This window comes from Gymnoscopelus microlampas, assembly GCF_963454915.1.
Source record: "Gymnoscopelus microlampas genome assembly, chromosome: 23".
Lineage (NCBI taxonomy): Eukaryota > Metazoa > Chordata > Actinopteri > Myctophiformes > Myctophidae > Gymnoscopelus > Gymnoscopelus microlampas.
This window is the reverse complement of record NC_139960.1, coordinates 35881537-35898719: the sequence shown is the minus strand read 5'-3', so window position 1 is coordinate 35898719 and position 17183 is coordinate 35881537. Positions and strand designations below refer to the sequence as shown.

Here is a 17183-nt window from a genome sequence, read left to right as displayed (position 1 = left end):
CGGACGAGAGCAAGCGTGCCAGTTGTGTCGTTTCAGTCGCACTGAGCACAAAATGGAGCACGGTTTCCATAGCAATGTCAGTGAGGGTGTTTTGAAAAAGGTCCGGGCTGCCTTAATGTTGTGTTAAAAGACTTATATCACACATGCGGTCATACACGTTGGTGTAAACTTTATTAGGGATGTGCGCAGCTAGTCGACTACGCCGTTAACCCATTAAGACCTGAGGCCGATTCTACAGAGGCCTTCTAAATCAGTGCTTCTCAAACTTTTTCGTAATTCAAAATGTGTCAACATTTTTCAGACACTTCTTTTCTAAATTGTTCATGAATAACAGATGTACAAGCTCACAGCGTGGCACGAAGTGACCTCCAGTTAGAGTGTTTGTTGGAGTACCGTTTGGAAACATGAGAAAGACTTTGATTTCCTATTTGTTTTCTGAATGAACAAAATTTGTAGGAGAATCTTGAGCATAATGCATTGATGCACAATGTTGTACTTTTCTGCGGCATTCAAATGAACATTCGGCCCTATAGATTGAAATGTGTTAAGTCTGTTACAAAATCGTTATTTTAATTTCAGTGAAATTAGTCGCTGCGCACATCCCTAACATATTTAAAATCTAAGCAAAGGGGGAAGGAAATCTATACTTCGCTTGCATCTTTAGCTGTCCCATTCTCCATTTTAGCTTGAAATGCTCAAACCCAGCCTCTTTAACCGTTACATTCCCTAGTGGCTCTTAAGGTTACATTTTTTCTTGTCAAATGGCCGTGTTGTACGACAAAAATGACGTATATTCAACTGAAAAAAAAAAGCTTCAAAGTGGTTCATGTACTTTTTTTTGTGTTGAAATACCCGGCCGATCCAAGTACAGATTTGTGTTTTGTTTGCCGATTTTTGGCAAATACAGGGACGCTATGATGCCATTTCTATTCTTCTGCGTGTTTTTCAACCCGGCTAACTCGCAAAGTTGTTGAGTTGGAGAAAGTAATGGTTAACACATGGTTAAAACTAGAGATGTACCGAAACAAATGTTACAAAAAACAAATCTAGGACAGACTGTGGTTCTCAAAGTGGGGCCCAGGGACCATCGGGGTTCCTTGAGGGGGTTCCAAATGGACCCTTACAAGTCTGTAATTCAAAGTTATGGGGGTCCTTGAAATTAAAAGGTTTGGGAACCACTGATCTAGGAATAAATAAAAATATGTGCAGCTACAAGTTAGTAAAATTATAATGTAAAATGGTGCAGTAAGAGTATCGTGCAACATCAACTGAAGCAATCAAAGTATGACTGTAAAAGGCATATCATCATGTGATAAATTATGTGGTCTCGGAATAGCATAGACTGACGTACTCGCCGATACCAGCATTTTAGTATCAGTATCGGCAGCTTTTCCGATACTGGTATTCTATTTAAAACCAGTTTGGACAGGTTTATAAATGGGAATAAGGTTTTACGTTGTAAAACAAGTGATCTCGGCGATGCTGAATCTTCAAAGCGTCTTTTTTTTTTTTAACCCATTGATACCTGGAACGCTTCTGTGTCACTTTAGATGTCTTAAAAAAAATCTTCTTGAAAAATCTTGAAAACATTTTTTTTTCTTTTCTTCAAATACTGTTAGGATTCAGATTTTTTTAAAGAATCGCCTCAGGTCTTAATGGGTTAAATCTCCGTCCTTTTCATGTCGACAGTTACGAGAAGCGGCTTTACTGAGCCAGGGAACGGAGCGCTGCAGTCCCGAGCTGCACCACCGGACGTCCCGACTCCCACAGCGACCAAACGGAACCGACCCACCTGACACCAAGCACCCACAAACAACACCCTCTTTGCTCTCCCTCACTTCCCTCCCTCTCTCTGACCCGAGTGGGCCTGGGGGGTGGGGGGTCTTGGGGAATGAGGTGAGAATCTGCCGAATGACACCGTCGTCACCTGGAACACACCCCCCCCCACTGGGATTTTGCACTCAAAAAGCGGAGCATCAGGGTTGTCTCAAAGACACGCACCCCACATATCTATGAGTATGCAGCCAGTCCCAAGTGTGTGTGTTTGGGTGTTGATACTAATGACAGAATGAACTGTGTGTGTGTGTGTGTGTGTGTGTGTGTGTGTGTGTGTGTGTGTGTGTGTGTGTGTGTGTTTGAGTGTTGATACTGAGAGAATGAACTGTGTGTGTGTGTGTGTGTGTGTGTGTGTGTGTGTGTGTGTGTGTGTGGTCAAACCTAGCGGAGGAACACTGTGTTGTTTTGTCCTCTACTTGGTGAAACCCGAAGTAAACCATGGCTTAAATTCCATCAGAATGTTGTTCTTTTTTTAGTTTTTACTTTTAAGTTTTTTATTTTGTTTATGATCCACCCGTACCAGCAAGCCTCCATGTCAGAAGCCTCAAATGAGCCCAGTTCACTGTCTAACCCAGTGTGTTCTCAACCTGTGGGTCAGGACCCCCGGGGATGTCCCCACATGATTTTGGGGGGTCCCCAGATGACAGTGAAGTGACAATTTAAGGACTTCAAAGACCTTTTTAATACCTACAAAGAAATTAAGGCCATTTCTGCATCAAAAGTAATAAAGAAATTATACTATAAAAATTGTCTAATATAAGGCAAAAAAAAGACAATCTACAAGCTCACAACGCCTCGCGTTTGCGGGCCGCTGTGAGCTTGTAGATCGGCTATGTTCACTATTTATCTGTGGAACCGAGTCAAACTAAATGTAATGCCTCAACTCCTACAATTCCAAGTGCTTGTCAGTGTGGGGGGGGGGTCCTCAGTTCAAATATGATTATTTTGGTTATTCACATTTTATCATACAATTATTTTGGGGTGTCGTGGCCTGAAAAGGTTGAGAACCACTGGTCTAACCTACTGTGCAGAGACAGATGCTATAGTCTGACTATGTTCTGTGTGCAATCAGTCGTGGCAAGCAATCTTTTTTTTTCATTCGCAGCATTTTTATTAACCATTGCAGATGGTGGCTACCAGGAGACGAGTAGCCTATTATGATATTGTTTTCAGTGATTCTCCTTTTTTAAAAGGCTCCGTGTCTGAGGTATGAAGTCTTGATAAAAGACCGTTGCCACGATATAAACTGCATCCCCGCGTCCCCCGCGTCCAGTTGACGAGGCTAAAGCCGCCTGAAAGTTGAGACGTTTTCCTTATGTGGCCAATGCGTTGAAACATTCAGAAGACGACTTGAACCAAATAAAACAGAATCCTGTTAACAATGTTTAGTGTTTTTTTACGGGGACCGCAGGCTCAACTGCACAACATCAGGGACGTTCAAACTCAAAATTGTGTCAATCAATGAAATGATTAGTTGCTGATGGGGAGAACTTCCCTGCCTGGGGGTGTTTAATTACTTTTAGAAAATTTGGTTTATAATGAAGCTGTATCCAGACTTGGCGGGAAGTTGAGCATTTTTTTTTTTTATATGCATGCTTAGTTTTTTCAATAAGCCACAACATGGATATATTTATATTCTGCTTTTTTCTAATTGTATGTACTGCCAAGTTGTACTGACACTCTGTAACCAAAATTAGCTCATCAAGTCGCCTGTTACCCAGAACATCGCATTTCATTCCAGTCCTTTCGCAAGATTTTGGCACAGGTTGTCCAAATATGTCACAGATTTTAAATGTTTTCCTTATTTTTTATTTTTTTAACCAGCGATATGCCTTGAAACGGGGATGAACTAAAGGCGGCACACAAACAGGAAGTCTTAACAACCCTGGAAATGCATTGATGTGCATGATGCTACTAGACACCCCCCTCGCCTCCTTTTTATTGATAGCCCTACCCGTTATCATTCAGCTTTTCGTAGGAGTAGGCTTTTCAAATGTTTTCGTAAATGGATGTCCTTTTTATGGCAGACGTGGTATTTTAGGGTGTCCCGTAGGAGTCACTGTGGCGTTCTGTATCGTGCTGATGTACACTGCCCTCTAGAGGGCGCACTTGACATAACAGAGCTCTTGCGGTTAACCTGAATTGTAAGCAAATCTTCATGGAGACATTTGTACCGACAAGCAAGCTGCACATCCTGGCTGCTTCTGTTCAGTGTAACCACCTGGAGCGTGGCTTTTTAACCTTAAATCGATCTGATTTCACCATAAGCTGGGAATTCTATCAGTCATCTAAAAAGCATGGTTAGGCTGTACATTTACTTTGAGGTTGTCTTTTTTTGTTTTTTTCCCGAAGCCCTGTTTGGCTATTTATATTGAGTAACAACTGCCGTTATTGACTGAAGACTCCCAACTCGCAGTGAATCAGATTCCATAAAAAAAAGACACCATGACAGATGTTTAACAAATCATGTTTACAACACAGGTTGACTTTGCCATTCAAACATCGCAAAGGAGAATAAATAAAAGTCAAAACTGTGTATGGACTGTGTGGTTTCAGTTTGTTTTGTTTTTTTCAGAAAACGAGGATCAAAATGTAAAAAGACTCTTTATTAAACAACGTTTTTAGACAAAAGTAATGGAATGTTTTCAACAAATAAATTAGTAAGCTGGTCATACAAAATGGAGTCTGCATGTTCAGAGCAGGAATCCCGAAGCACAATATACTCTATATTACTCTGCTTAATATAAAGGCGGGACAGTGGATGCATTCTACCAGCAGGGGTCACTGCTACACTGTTACTGCAAGTGAAGTTCTGCATTGTATGCAGGGGTCTTCAACGTTTTTCAGGCCAAGGACCCCTTAGCTGAGAGAGAGATGAAGCAGGGGCCCCCAGATTAAACTTTTCAAATTTTCATTGATAGCTTCACTGACTATCAGTGTTAACTTAATGGTAGACATTTAACCACTTAAACCCTCAATACTTAGTAAACTTGACCTTTGGCTCTGTACTAGTTTTGGTCCTTTTTCCCTCTACACCACTTTGCCAAAAATAGCCGATCTACAACTCACAACGTCTTTCAGTGCGAGGAGTTGTGAATGACTTGTAGATCTGCTATTTTCGGTTTAGGTTCTCAGAAGGGATGTGAGGGTTCAAGTGGTTAATATGAAAAACACATCTTATCACAAAGATTTGGCAGCCCCCCTGTAGTAACTGAGGACCACCTAGGGGTCCTGGACCCCCAGTTGAAGACCCCTGGTAAAGAGCATTTCAGATCTGACAAAATGTAACATCTATAGCCCGCTAGTACATCAAGATATCAAATGACAAATCTTACTCAATTGAAACCAGAAACATCACTTAATATCAGTAGTCTTGTTTAATAAGTGCTTAATTCAATCACAGTATTATCTATTGGAATGCAATACAAAAATTGTACAAACAAACTTTTCTTTCCCCTTTTTAATAAGACATTGCCCACAACCCTTTTTTTTTATCAAAAGAGATGTTATCAAACATGAAAAAAGTCACCTAACAAATTTCCTTTTGGGTTGTTGTGACATTCTGTAGCACTTGGACCCACCCCAACCCCCATAGACGATCACAAATGACCACCTCTAAGAACTTAACAACTCCTTAAAGGGAAACATCGCTGAATTGGAACGTAAATGCCATTGTTTTGATGTGAGGAGATCTCGTAGTGTGTGTTCCAGGAAAATACTCTGTGGCTTTGTCTGGAATAATTCACTCATTTACTCCTATGAGGAGGTCTATGCAGAGCAGTGGTTCCCAAATTGGGGGTCGGGACCCCACATCATTTTGGGGGGTCCCCAGGAGGATTAGCTTAATGTGCAACATTGTTTTCTCACTCAACAGTAAAGAAAACCAACATACAGTATAAGTGTACTGTATACAGGGTATCTGCACATATCTAAAGTTATAATTTAATGACCTTTATGACCTTTTTAATACCAAATTATGTAAAAAAGTGGCAAACATTGTGGAAATAGCCGATCTACAAGCTCACAACGCGCGTTGTGTGCTTGTCGTTCGGCTATTTTCACAATTTATCTGTGGAACCGAGTCAAACGAAATGTAAAGCCTACAGTTCCAAGTGCTTGTCAGGGTGGGGGGTCCCCAGTTAAAATATGATTATTTTGGGGGGTCGGGGCACTGAAAAGCTTGGGAACCCTTGATGTAGAGAGGACTATACAGAGTAAGTGGCTAACTTATTGGTAAAATGAAAACATTTTGGTCCCCTCAATGCTGTATCGGATGAAGGTCGGCATTCTTTCAGTGTAATACATAATGGTATATACTTTAAGGTTTGCTGTAGTGACCATCGGTTGTACCATACTGTTCACGATGCACAAAGTAATTTCGGACGCAGGCTGTCTTCTGAGAATCATTTCTCCACGTAATGTTGATGTCAAACACATCAAAATGGCAAGGTATTTTTCGTCAGCTCCTCACGTCAAAATAATGGTATTTAGCTTCAAAATCTGTGAGGGTTTGCCTTTTTAAATGTTTACTTTTGGCATCATATATGACTATATTCTCAGTGTTTGCCAAAGCTACCACTCACATTCAAATAGGCTGGAAAAAAGCCAAACTATCCCACTGGGTGAGACACCAAAGACTTCATTCATACTTCCACCACACAACCTTTTCAAGTGACAAGTGTCACTCGAAAAAAAGGACATTTCCAAATGCATCGCTTTTGTCAAGCGAAAGGTGTCAAACGACAAAGTATGAATTTAACTCAACAGTCCTCTAGCCTGTAGCCCTTACGTGATCGATCATAAATCAATAGTCTCACTGCAGACACTCGAGGCATCGATCTGCCTGCACACGGTGATGAACTCCTCCTGAACTGAGCGCTCCGCCTCGGACGACAAGTCCAGGTCCAGGCTCTCCTGCGAGGCCGACCCCAGAGTGTGATAGCACCTCTGCAGGTCCGTGGAGCCCTGCTGGTGGTGGCCAGAGGACACCACACGGTCCGAGCTCCCGTCTTGGGGAGTCTGCCGAGCGCGGCCTCCCGGGCTGGGGCAGAGGACCAACGAGGAGCCCCCGACTGAGGCTCTGTACAGGGAACAGCAGGAGGACGAACTTCCCCGCCATCGTTCGGGTGAAGAACAGCTGGATGTCACGGACAGAGAGGGAGAGGGCAGAGCTCCCCGGACGCTGTCTTCCAGAGGCTGGGGTCGAGGGGTCACCTCCACACAGGAAGAGGTCCGATATAAGCCGGGGTCGGTTAAGAGTGTCTCGCGGAGAGCCTTGCCGCCGTTGGGGAGCGTGTTGTGAGCGGTTAGGGACAGATCGCTGCAGTGAATGGGCCTCATTGGGCTGAAGAGGCTCATCGGGAAGAGAGCCTCGCTGAAGAGCGCCTCGTCGATGCTGCGACGCAGATTTATGGGCGAGGGCGGTCGCAGGTCTGCAGTGGAATCACTGGTGAAGGAGGAGCCGCCTTCATTTCCTGCGCACGGCACGTCCAGATCCAAATCCAGGTCTCGGTAGGCCAGCGCTCTGTTGCTGTGGTAGAGAAGATCCAATCCGTTCAGACTGCTCCCGAGCCGCTCGTCCACCAGCGTGTAGAGCGGAAGGCTCTCTGTCTCGCCAAGGCCACCCGTGTCCACGATGGCGAGCTTCTCCTGCTGGCTTAGTGTCCACTGGTAGCTGCCAGGGAGGAGCGGGGATTTGGCCGCAAACAGCTCCGTCCAGCAGCTTCCGGCGGCCGGAAGGTGATCGGCACAGTAGATGGGTTGCGCCACCACCAAGGCCAGCGTGAGACAGACTCCGAGCTCGCACACTCTGCAGCTGAACTGGAAGGCCCACCAGGGCCAGGGACGGAAGACCTCCTCCCCCCCTGCGATGCCCATGGCATTAAGCATGGCGTACAACTGCAAACCGGCACACGCGAAGCAGAACAGTGCGGACACGCACACCGTCACCGCGGCCCGGTTCCAGTCGCGGCTCTCGGCAAACGGGCAGCGGTTGTACCGCTCGGCGGGCGTCGGGGACGTGTTGTTCAGGTGGTAGATGTGCTTGGAATCCGCCCGCACGTAGATGTAGAACACAAAATAGGAGGCGGACAGAAACGTCGCCAGTGCCACGAACGCTCCCCTGGCAACGAGCGAGAGAAAGAGGCAGAGCGGAGGCCTCTGCCCGTAGACCTTCAGCAGGGTCACCGGGCCGAACGCCGCGGCAAAGTGCACCGCCACCAGACAGGCCAGGAAGCAGGGCCTCTGGAAGGCCGAGTAGGACAGCTGCATCCTGGAGCGCATGGACAGCAGCAGGAAGACCAGGCCGAAGGCCGCCGTCAGGCAGGGGAACGGCGCTTCGTACAGCGTCAGCGCCGCCTCCACGGACGGCAGGCGGTCCTGGTGGCCGTAGGCGTCGTACAGGAGGGAGAAGGCTCTGGTGGAGCCGGCGGCCAGGAGGAACAAGCTGACCAGAGCGAAGTACACGCATCCAGACGGGCAGCGCAGCGGCAAGCACAGCAGGTTGAGCGCCGAGGCCAGGCCGACCGTGGCGAAGACGCACCCGATGCCGTACACGTGCGCTTCCCAGGCCACGCCCCACGCGGCCATGGCGCTGTTCCAGTCGGTGTACAGGGGCACCAGCATGGGCGGAGCCGCGACCAGGAAGGGGTTGCTGTTTGAGTGGTTGCCGGCAGGGGCGGTGGCGTTTCCAGGGGCGGAGACGTCAAAGGGCGTTGTCGTTGTCGTTGCCGTGCTGGAGGCCCAGGTGGTGGAGAGGTTGCAGATTCCGGATCGTTCTTGATTGCAGTCTGGGAGGAGCTGGATTTCGTTCTCTGTCGGGTCGTAGATCAGCCAGTCCTCTGTGTGTGGAGAAATGTACGCCATTTCAGTAGGACCACCTGGAAAAGAACATGAAGAATTAACTTTAAAGCTTTGATTCATTTATCCAGTGATTCCCAAAGTTTTTCAGCTAAGGTTCCAAAAGAGACATTTGGTGTCTCCCCAGGACCCAAACGTAAGAAAATTACATTATGAATTAATACAGTGGTTATCAATCTTTTGAGGCCGCGACCCCCCACAACGTCTCGCAAACGCGAGGCGTTGTGAGCTTGATCGGCTATTTTCTGCCTCTTTCTTATATTATTTGACAATTTGGCCGATGCTTGACCAGTTTTTATAGTTTGTTGATTACTGTTGATGCAGTAATGGTCTTAAGTCCTTGAACTGTCACTTCACAGTCATCTGGGGACTGCCAATAAATCATGTGGGGAGCCACAGGTTGAGAACCACTGAATTAATACACCATGCATTGTGAGCTTGTAGATTGACTATTTTTCCAAAATTCCTGAAAAACCATTTGAAACATTTTACAACAAAAAGTAGAAAAGGACTTCTACTCGTGACCCACGAGTAGAAACAGGTCTGTGACCCAAAATGGGTCGCTACCCTATTTTTCATCAAACATGAAATGTAATCCATAAACAATGAGCATAATCTGCCTCATGACAAAACAAATGAATCACTGAACACCCGGGGGTGCGGAAAACAGGAAAGCTTTAACATAATGCATATGAAGAGGATTGTTTTTCTGTGTGTCTATGTAGGAAACACCCTATTTTAATCAGCTGCTCATGAGAATGCACAGTCTAGTAGTTTCCACTCATTCTATCTGAGCCAGCACACACACACACACACACACACACACACACACACACACACACACACACACACACACACACACACACACACACACACACACACACACACACACACACACACACACACACACACACACACACACACACACACACACACACACACACACTGGAGCTGTGCCAGGACCATGAAAGCATGCTTTCCCCCCTAATTTGCTAATCCTGTATAAAAGCCCCAAAGCTTGTAAGAATGCAACCTCAAACTGGGCTGGGCTCAAAAGGAGGTGTCTCTCTCTCCCTCTCTCTCTGGCTCTCTCTCTCTCTCTCTCTCTCTGACAATTTCAGAAATAGGCCTTGTGACGACAGTTTTCCTGGTCCTCACAATGATTACATTATGGTTAAGGAAAATTTGGGTAGTTAGGCTTATACAATTAGGAAAAGATTCAGGTTGGGGTTAGAATTAGACATTTGAGGTTAAGTTTAGCTTATGCCTATTTTATACATAGTTGTGTGTCACAAATTAATGCATTGCTTAATAGATTATTTTTGGAAAGAAATGTAAAAGAGAATGGCATGAAATTGCCGTCCTAAAATGTTGATGTCCTCGTAAGTATACTAATACTAACGTGTGTGTGCCTATTTGTTTGTGCTTGTGTGTGCAGATTTCCCCTTGCATTGCATAAGACATCTGGTGTTTTCATGCAAACGCTGCTAATTGTGATAGTGTGAGGCATGTGTTAGCACGGCGGAGGAAATGGTCGCTTCTAAGTGGTTTGGCCTGGAAAGCCGGACGAGGAGCGACCATTTAAATCCTTAAATAGGCTGACGTGTTTGCATGTGCACAAACCCGAGAGGGTCTGTAGAACTCGTCTACAAGCTGTACGTGTGCATGTTTATACAATACATTTACTGCGAGGCGACATGAATGAGACTTTAACGCGCGTCATTACACAGCCTAATGTCTCACAGATGGGGCATAAAAGACGTTTTCCATTTTCTTGTTGGGGGAAAAAATTGTATTTATTTCCATAAGACATAACCAAGGCCACAAGCAGAAGTTGTCTGTACCACTACAGAGAGGACATGGCTCAAACACTCAGACAGTCTGCTAGTGCCGGACAGCCTTTCTTTTGATTTGATCTGTGACTTCTCCCACTTAACCACTTACACCCATTAAGACCTGAGGCCCGCTTCTACAAATGCCTTCTAAATCAGTAGTTCTCAAACATTTTTGTGCCAAGGACCCCCAAAATTATATGTATTTGGCCGCGGACCCCCCCATCTGAAAATGTTTTGTGCCAGGAACCCCCCAGAAGAGAAGAATTGTGTTCTAAAGTTCAAAATTATTCAAGATTTTTTCACGATTTCTCAAAACAAATAGCAGATGTAATAGCAGATGTACAAGCTTGCAGCGGGCGTGAAGTGATGCGCTTTGAACTTTGTACATCTGTTATTTTTGAGAAGCACTGTTCTAAACCACTGTTCTAAATCCTAAGACTTTTCTGGAAAACATATGTTGCTAAAATCTAAAATGACTCAAAAGCTTTCCCGGTTTGAATGGGTTAACCCAGTGATATTCAACTGGTAGCCTGCGGGCCAAATCCGGCCCCAGCAAAGCTTTCTTGTGGCCCCTGGAACATATTCCATGTTCCAATTTAACGTTGTCGTTGTCGTTGTCGTTGTCGTGCTGTCGTGCTGTCGTGTTCCAATTTAAAAATGAATGTAACAAATTATTATTGGATGGTTGGTTGTACAGAATGACCATTTTGAATGTTTTTCATAACCGTTAACTGAAGCTTGTTAATGGTTAAGCAACCATTAACCAATAAGAATACAATTTAGGCTACTGTTTAGAATGGAGGAATGTTTGTGACTCACTAAGGGTCCTATATTAACATCCACCACCAGTACTGTAGTACATACAAGAACCCAAATGTGGGTACATGTAATCTTTGGTGAGTATGTATAATTTCCTAATGTACTACTGTAGATCGTGCTGCGTGTTGTCCTTGCACGTCTAGATTAGGCTGGGGGCCACAGGTATAAAATTACTTGAAGTTGGGAGCTGCAAGACTGACAACAAAAATGAACAAAATGCTCATAGTTAAAAGTCACCCATAAGAAAATCACTTGGGTCAAAGTGATAAAGTAGCTTACATCATTATGAAAAGTACCTTGTGTTAAGATGTATTTAAGTATCAAAAGTAAAAGTACAAGCATCAAAAGTAGACCTTTTCATGGTACAAAGAAACAAAACAGCTAGAAATGTTGTCTACTTCTCACTACTTTCAGAATAATAGCTTTCAAGTAGTTCAGCTGTTTTTTCACCATGTAGCTGGGTAGCTACATTTCAGTGGCATTGAGTGCATTTCATCCATCATTATGCCAACCATTTGTAGCTATTTCTGAGTTTTGAGTGGCTGTTCATTATACCAAAGAAAGAATTCTCCTTCTACATCCATTAGCTAGTTTTGAGTGGATTTTGTCCATCCTCCATCTTCTACATCTTCATCCACTTGTATATTTTACACAGTGTGTTTCATTCATCCTCAATAACGTTCTGACCCATTTGTATGGGTCACTCTCAACTGAGGGTTCTTGAAACGCGTCATAAGAGCTTGTGCTCTTATCAGCCGGGTACTCAAAAACATTTAAAAAAAAACTTTAATTCATACGAACATGTAAACACTTCACCTTGCCAGCCTGCCTCCACCCCTTTTCTCACAAATGAAATATCTACTTCCTATTTTCTTTATATCAAAATCAAAGCCTGTGCACAGAAATGATCCTATAACATCAAAAGGCATAAATGCAGTATGAAGCAGGCACTAATAAGTTACCATAATGGACATAATATGACCATTGTTGTGTCCTATAGCACACTACAAACAGCCATACGGTTAACCACGAAAACAGTCTTGTGGCCCTCGACTTCAAGTCATTTTTACAACTGTGGCCCCCTGTCAAATCTAGTTGAATACCCCTGGGTTAACCACGTACACTCTGTTTTGTACTTCATCGTACAACGGTGTCGATCTGCCAAAACATTGCCGATGTTTTGGCAAATTGTACTTAAGTACAGTACTTGAGTAAATGTACTGAGTTACTTTCCACCACTGGAGACAATCACCCCTCCATAGAGAGCTCTGTAATGGAGCACAGAGACTGGCTCCATTACATAGCAGGATATCTACCGAGAACTACGGTATGAGTCATACAACAGATGGGTATACACATATTCTATACAATATGACGCTTTACTGATTAAAGCCGTTTAGTTTGCTAGGGCATACGCAGCTTATACGACGAGCTAAAGAATGTTTGTGATGAGATGAATGAGATATGGAAAACATTCTGTTCTCTGTGATAGATGGAGTGTCTGTCTGTCTGTCTGTCTGTCTGTCTGTCTGTCTGTCTGTCTTTTGCTATACTTTTGTGAACCAAAATGAGCCCACAAGTCTAATAGTGTTTTATGGTTAAAATATGAAGAAGTTAGCAACAGATGCAGGCTGGTGTTAGGTAAATGATCTGCATTTATGTGGCATCTCCTCCAAAGCAGCATTACATACAGTACACACACACACACACACACACACACACACACACACACACACACACACACACACACACACACACACACACACACACACACACACACACACACACACACACACACAAGGAAACTTTTGCTCAAGGACACTTCAACATGAAGTCAGCACGAGCTGGGGAATTGAGCCGGGAAACCTTTTGGTTCTCAAACAGCCACTCTAGGTCCTGAGCCGCTACCACCTGACTTTTAGCTTTCGGTTTTGGGGGTTTGGGTTAAAAATGATGTCCTTTTGTCCTCCTCACAAGTACAGTTAGAGGTGTGTGTGTGTGTGTGTGTGTGTGTGTGTGTGTGTGTGTGTGTGTGTGTGTGTGTGTGTGTGTGTGTGTGTGTGTGTGTGTGTGTGTGTGTGTGTGTGTGTGTGTGTGTGTGTGTGTGTGTGTGTGTGTGTGTGTGTGTGTGTGTGTAATCTAGTATTTTTACTTTACTGGAGTATTTTCAATTTTCCGTACTTTTACTTCTACTCCATCTCTAAGGCAAATATTGTACTTTTTACTCCACTACAATTATATGAAAACTTTAGTTAGTAGTAAATTTGTAGACATACATTAACCACTTCAGCCCTATATATTCGGCTATTTGAAAAAAAAACAATAATACGGGACTTCTACTTTACAGAGTATATTTACATTGCAGTATTGTTACTTTTACTTAAGTAAAACATGTGAGTACTTCTTCCATCCCCCTGTGTCCTCACAATTATAGTAAGAGAAGCGTGTCTGTGTGTGTGTGTGTGTGTGTGTGTGTGTGTGTGTGTGTGTGTGTGTGTGTGTGTGTGTGTGTGTGTGTGTGTGTGTGTGTGTGTGTGTGTGTGTGTGTGTGTGTGTGTTTATTTATAGCGCTTTACAATGTGCCTTACATTCACACATCAATGGCGGAGGAAACCAAGCTGCTCAGCACTACCTCCTGAGCCATTGCCAAGTCAGGTGTGTGTGTGTGTGTGTGTGTGTGTGTGTGTGCGCACACGTGTGTGTGCGTGCATGCGTGTGTGAGGGAGAGAGAGAGAGAGAGAGAGAGAGAGTTTGGATGAATTCAGTAAAAAAGACTGGGTTGAGACTCTTGGCTAAAGAAGACAGATGGTGAAACAAGTATTTCTGTACGTGTCCTGCAAGCCATGGGAAATCCATTACATCAGGCGGTGATGAATACTGCCGTGCCAGTTATGGCGACTATACTGTAAATGTGCAGACATGTTCACCACAACACAGCCTAAATCTTTGTGGGATATACGTTAAAAAACTCTATTTTCCTGACAACAAAAGGGGGGAAATATACGTGCGGTCGAGAGGGCTGTTTCATCTGTCTTTTAATGCCCTTTTAGAAGTCGTATTCCTGCTGTGTTTCCTGTCCCACCCTGTGATGCTCATGGTCATCTCTATTGTGCTGCTTTTGTTTGTGGATATGCTTGAAATAACTTCCATAGGTGGGTTTCTAGGCCTCCTTTTGAAACTGGAACAGTTTTCCTCCTTCAAAGAACCTTATCTTCACTTGTCTCTCATGCAGGCATTCATTCATTAATTCTTTCTTTCTTTCATTCATTCATTCATTCATTCATTCATTCATATATATATATCCAGTGGTGGAAAGTAACTAAGTACATGTACTCAAGAACTGTACTTAAGTACAATTTTGACATTTCCAATTTTCAATACTCTTACTTCTACTCATCTCAGAGGCAAATATTTGTTGTTTGTTTGTTGTTGTTGTATTGTATTCCACTATAGACCTCTATATATATATATATATATATATATATATATATATTAGGGCTGGAACTCGATTAAAATTAATCGATTAATTAGAGGCTTTGTAATGAATTAATCACAATTAATCGCATTTTTGATCGCATATCAATATTTGACCTGAGAACAGTGAAAAGCAATTTTTTCAAATGGATGTTGGCATACATCTGTAAGTACATGTACTCAAGAACGGTACTTAAGTACAATTTCGAGCTATTTGCACTTGACTCGAGTATTTCCAATTTCTAATACTTTTACTTCTAATTCACTATATCTCAGAGTCAAATATTGTACTTTTACAATACTCCACTACAATTATTTGAAAACTTTATTTACTAGTTACTTTGTAGATTTCAATTATTATTACAAAACAATACAGTAACCACTTAAGCACTATACGTATTGGCCATTTAAAAATAGCAGATCTACAAGCGCAACGCATTGTGAGCTTGTAGATCTTTTCCACCACTGGAGGCTGGTGTGTTGTTACTGTTGTTTTATAGTAGTTTAATTAATTATTAATACAAATCGCGCGCATGTGACCTGCACCATATCAAAAGCAGCAGATCGACAAGCTCAAAACGTGTCGCTTCTCGCCACGTTTCGAGCTTGCTGATCCGTTACTTTTGATGCTTTCGTGTGACGCTGTAGTATATGATCAAGTAGGGCAGTGGTTCTCAAACTTTTTCATGTCAAGGACCCCCAAATTGACACTTATTAGCCCGCGGACCCCCATTTTAAAAGATATGCCAGGGACCCCCATAAGAGAAGATTTTTACGGCTCTATAGCAGTGGTTCTCAACCATTTTAATTTCAAGGACCCCCAGTTTGACATGCATTAGGGCTACGGACCCCCATTTAATGGCATTTCTATATCTGGGACCCCAATCAATATTGTAAAATCAATGTTAATCTAACTCTGAGAGTGTACAACTCTTTTTTGTACACAACATTTGTACACTCAGAGTTACAGAGCCATAAGGGTCCATCTGGTTCCTGTCCATCATTTAGCTGGGTACCCCCTGGAACCCCCTCAAGTACCCCTGGGGGTCCCCGGACCCCACTTTGAGAACCAACGAAGTAGGGCATTAATTTATGAATAAAACACAAAGTTTAAATATGGAGAGAAGAGGTTTCTGCCCGACAGCAACGATATGCTACTGGTGGCATGTGGTGCTATTTTCTTCCTCCATGTTGATAGATCCATTGCACTGTTTCCATTAAGCCCCAATGCGTGTAGGCCTGAGGGGCTTCAGAGGGTCTAGTGGGGGGTTGAGGCCTGCAGGGAGCTAGGCTGATGGAAGCACTCCAACAGGGCTGTATACTGATGCTGGAATCTAAAAGGCCTGAAGCCTCTTTTCACTTTGATTAATGTGAATAATGTGTTTGTGTGCGTGTGTGTGCTGTGTGCGTGCGAGAATTGTGATGATGTGTGTGGGGAGTGTGCGTGTGCCTTGTTGTGTTTCTATCTCGTGTGCTTGTCACATGCACCGGCCAGCTCTCTCACCCCTCAGCAGCGAACGACGCGCGCGCGCGCGCGCGCGTGTGTGTGTGTGTGTGTGTGTTCTCCAATCCAATCAGGAAGCTGCGATGGCAGTGAGCACTGGAGAGCGGCTATGACACACCACCCCTGAGTAGCAGATATTTTTCAGGGAATTATTATCTCCGCTCTTGCATTCTGTGCAAGACATTCTGTCTGTCTGTCTGTCTGTCTGTCTGCCTGCAGCTAATCCCGTGACCTACTAGGTCAATCATTTCTTGTGCACACTGGCAGCGTGCCAAGGATCTCAATTCTCGAATATTTTTTAAAGTCTGTTAACGACAACTATGTTATATATATTTTTTTATAATTACAAAGCAATCCTCCCTCCAGGATATGGGATAAGCATCCCGCCAGGCTATGGCCAATCGCAGCAGGTCTACAGGTTTCAGGTTCCTTACTTACAACAAGCTCAGAGGTGACACTCAGTGGTTCTCAAACTTTTCAGGCTGTGACCCCCAATATAATCATATTTGAACTCTTGACCCCCCCCCCCCACACACACACGCACACACACACACACACACACACACACACACACACACACACACACACACACACACACACACACACACACACACACACACACCTTGACAAGCACTTGGAATAGTAGGAGTTGAGGCATTACATTTAGTTTGACTCGGTTCCACAGATAAATATTGTGAAAATAGCCGATCTACAAGCTCAGTGAGAGGTGTTGTGAGCTTGTAGAACGTCTATTTAATGTGCAGATACCGTATATGTTGGGTGTACTGTATGTTGGTTTGTCTACTGTTGCGTGAGAAAACACATTCAAATCATCTGGGGACTCCTCCAAAATCATC

The 17183-nt window shown here is 43.8% G+C and overlaps 2 protein-coding genes across 7 annotated transcripts in view; one reads left to right on the top strand and one right to left on the bottom strand.

Annotated features, from left to right (window-relative positions):
- The window catches only part of impdh1b (IMP (inosine 5'-monophosphate) dehydrogenase 1b), a gene marked incomplete at its 3' end in the record, with an annotated part of 36658 nt that extends 32286 nt beyond the window's left edge, over window positions 1-4372 (top strand). For 2 of the 6 annotated variants that reach the window (XM_084049970.1, XM_084049969.1), the window contains one exon: window positions 1690-4372. In XM_084049970.1, the coding sequence (XP_083906096.1) occupies window positions 1690-1711 (22 nt within the window). The remainder of the gene's footprint in view (window positions 1-1689) is intronic. The other 4 variants (XR_014600219.1, XR_014600220.1, XR_014600221.1 and 1 more) reach the window with 4 other exon arrangements.
- A 1351-nt stretch (window positions 4373-5723) lies between these two features.
- The window catches only part of prrt4b (proline rich transmembrane protein 4b), a 42654-nt gene continuing 31194 nt past the window's right edge, over window positions 5724-17183 (bottom strand). Inside the window, exon 4 of the mRNA XM_084049968.1 lies at window positions 5724-8714. Within this exon, the coding sequence (XP_083906094.1) occupies window positions 6634-8714 (2081 nt within the window). The 3' untranslated portion in view covers window positions 5724-6633. The remainder of the gene's footprint in view (window positions 8715-17183) is intronic.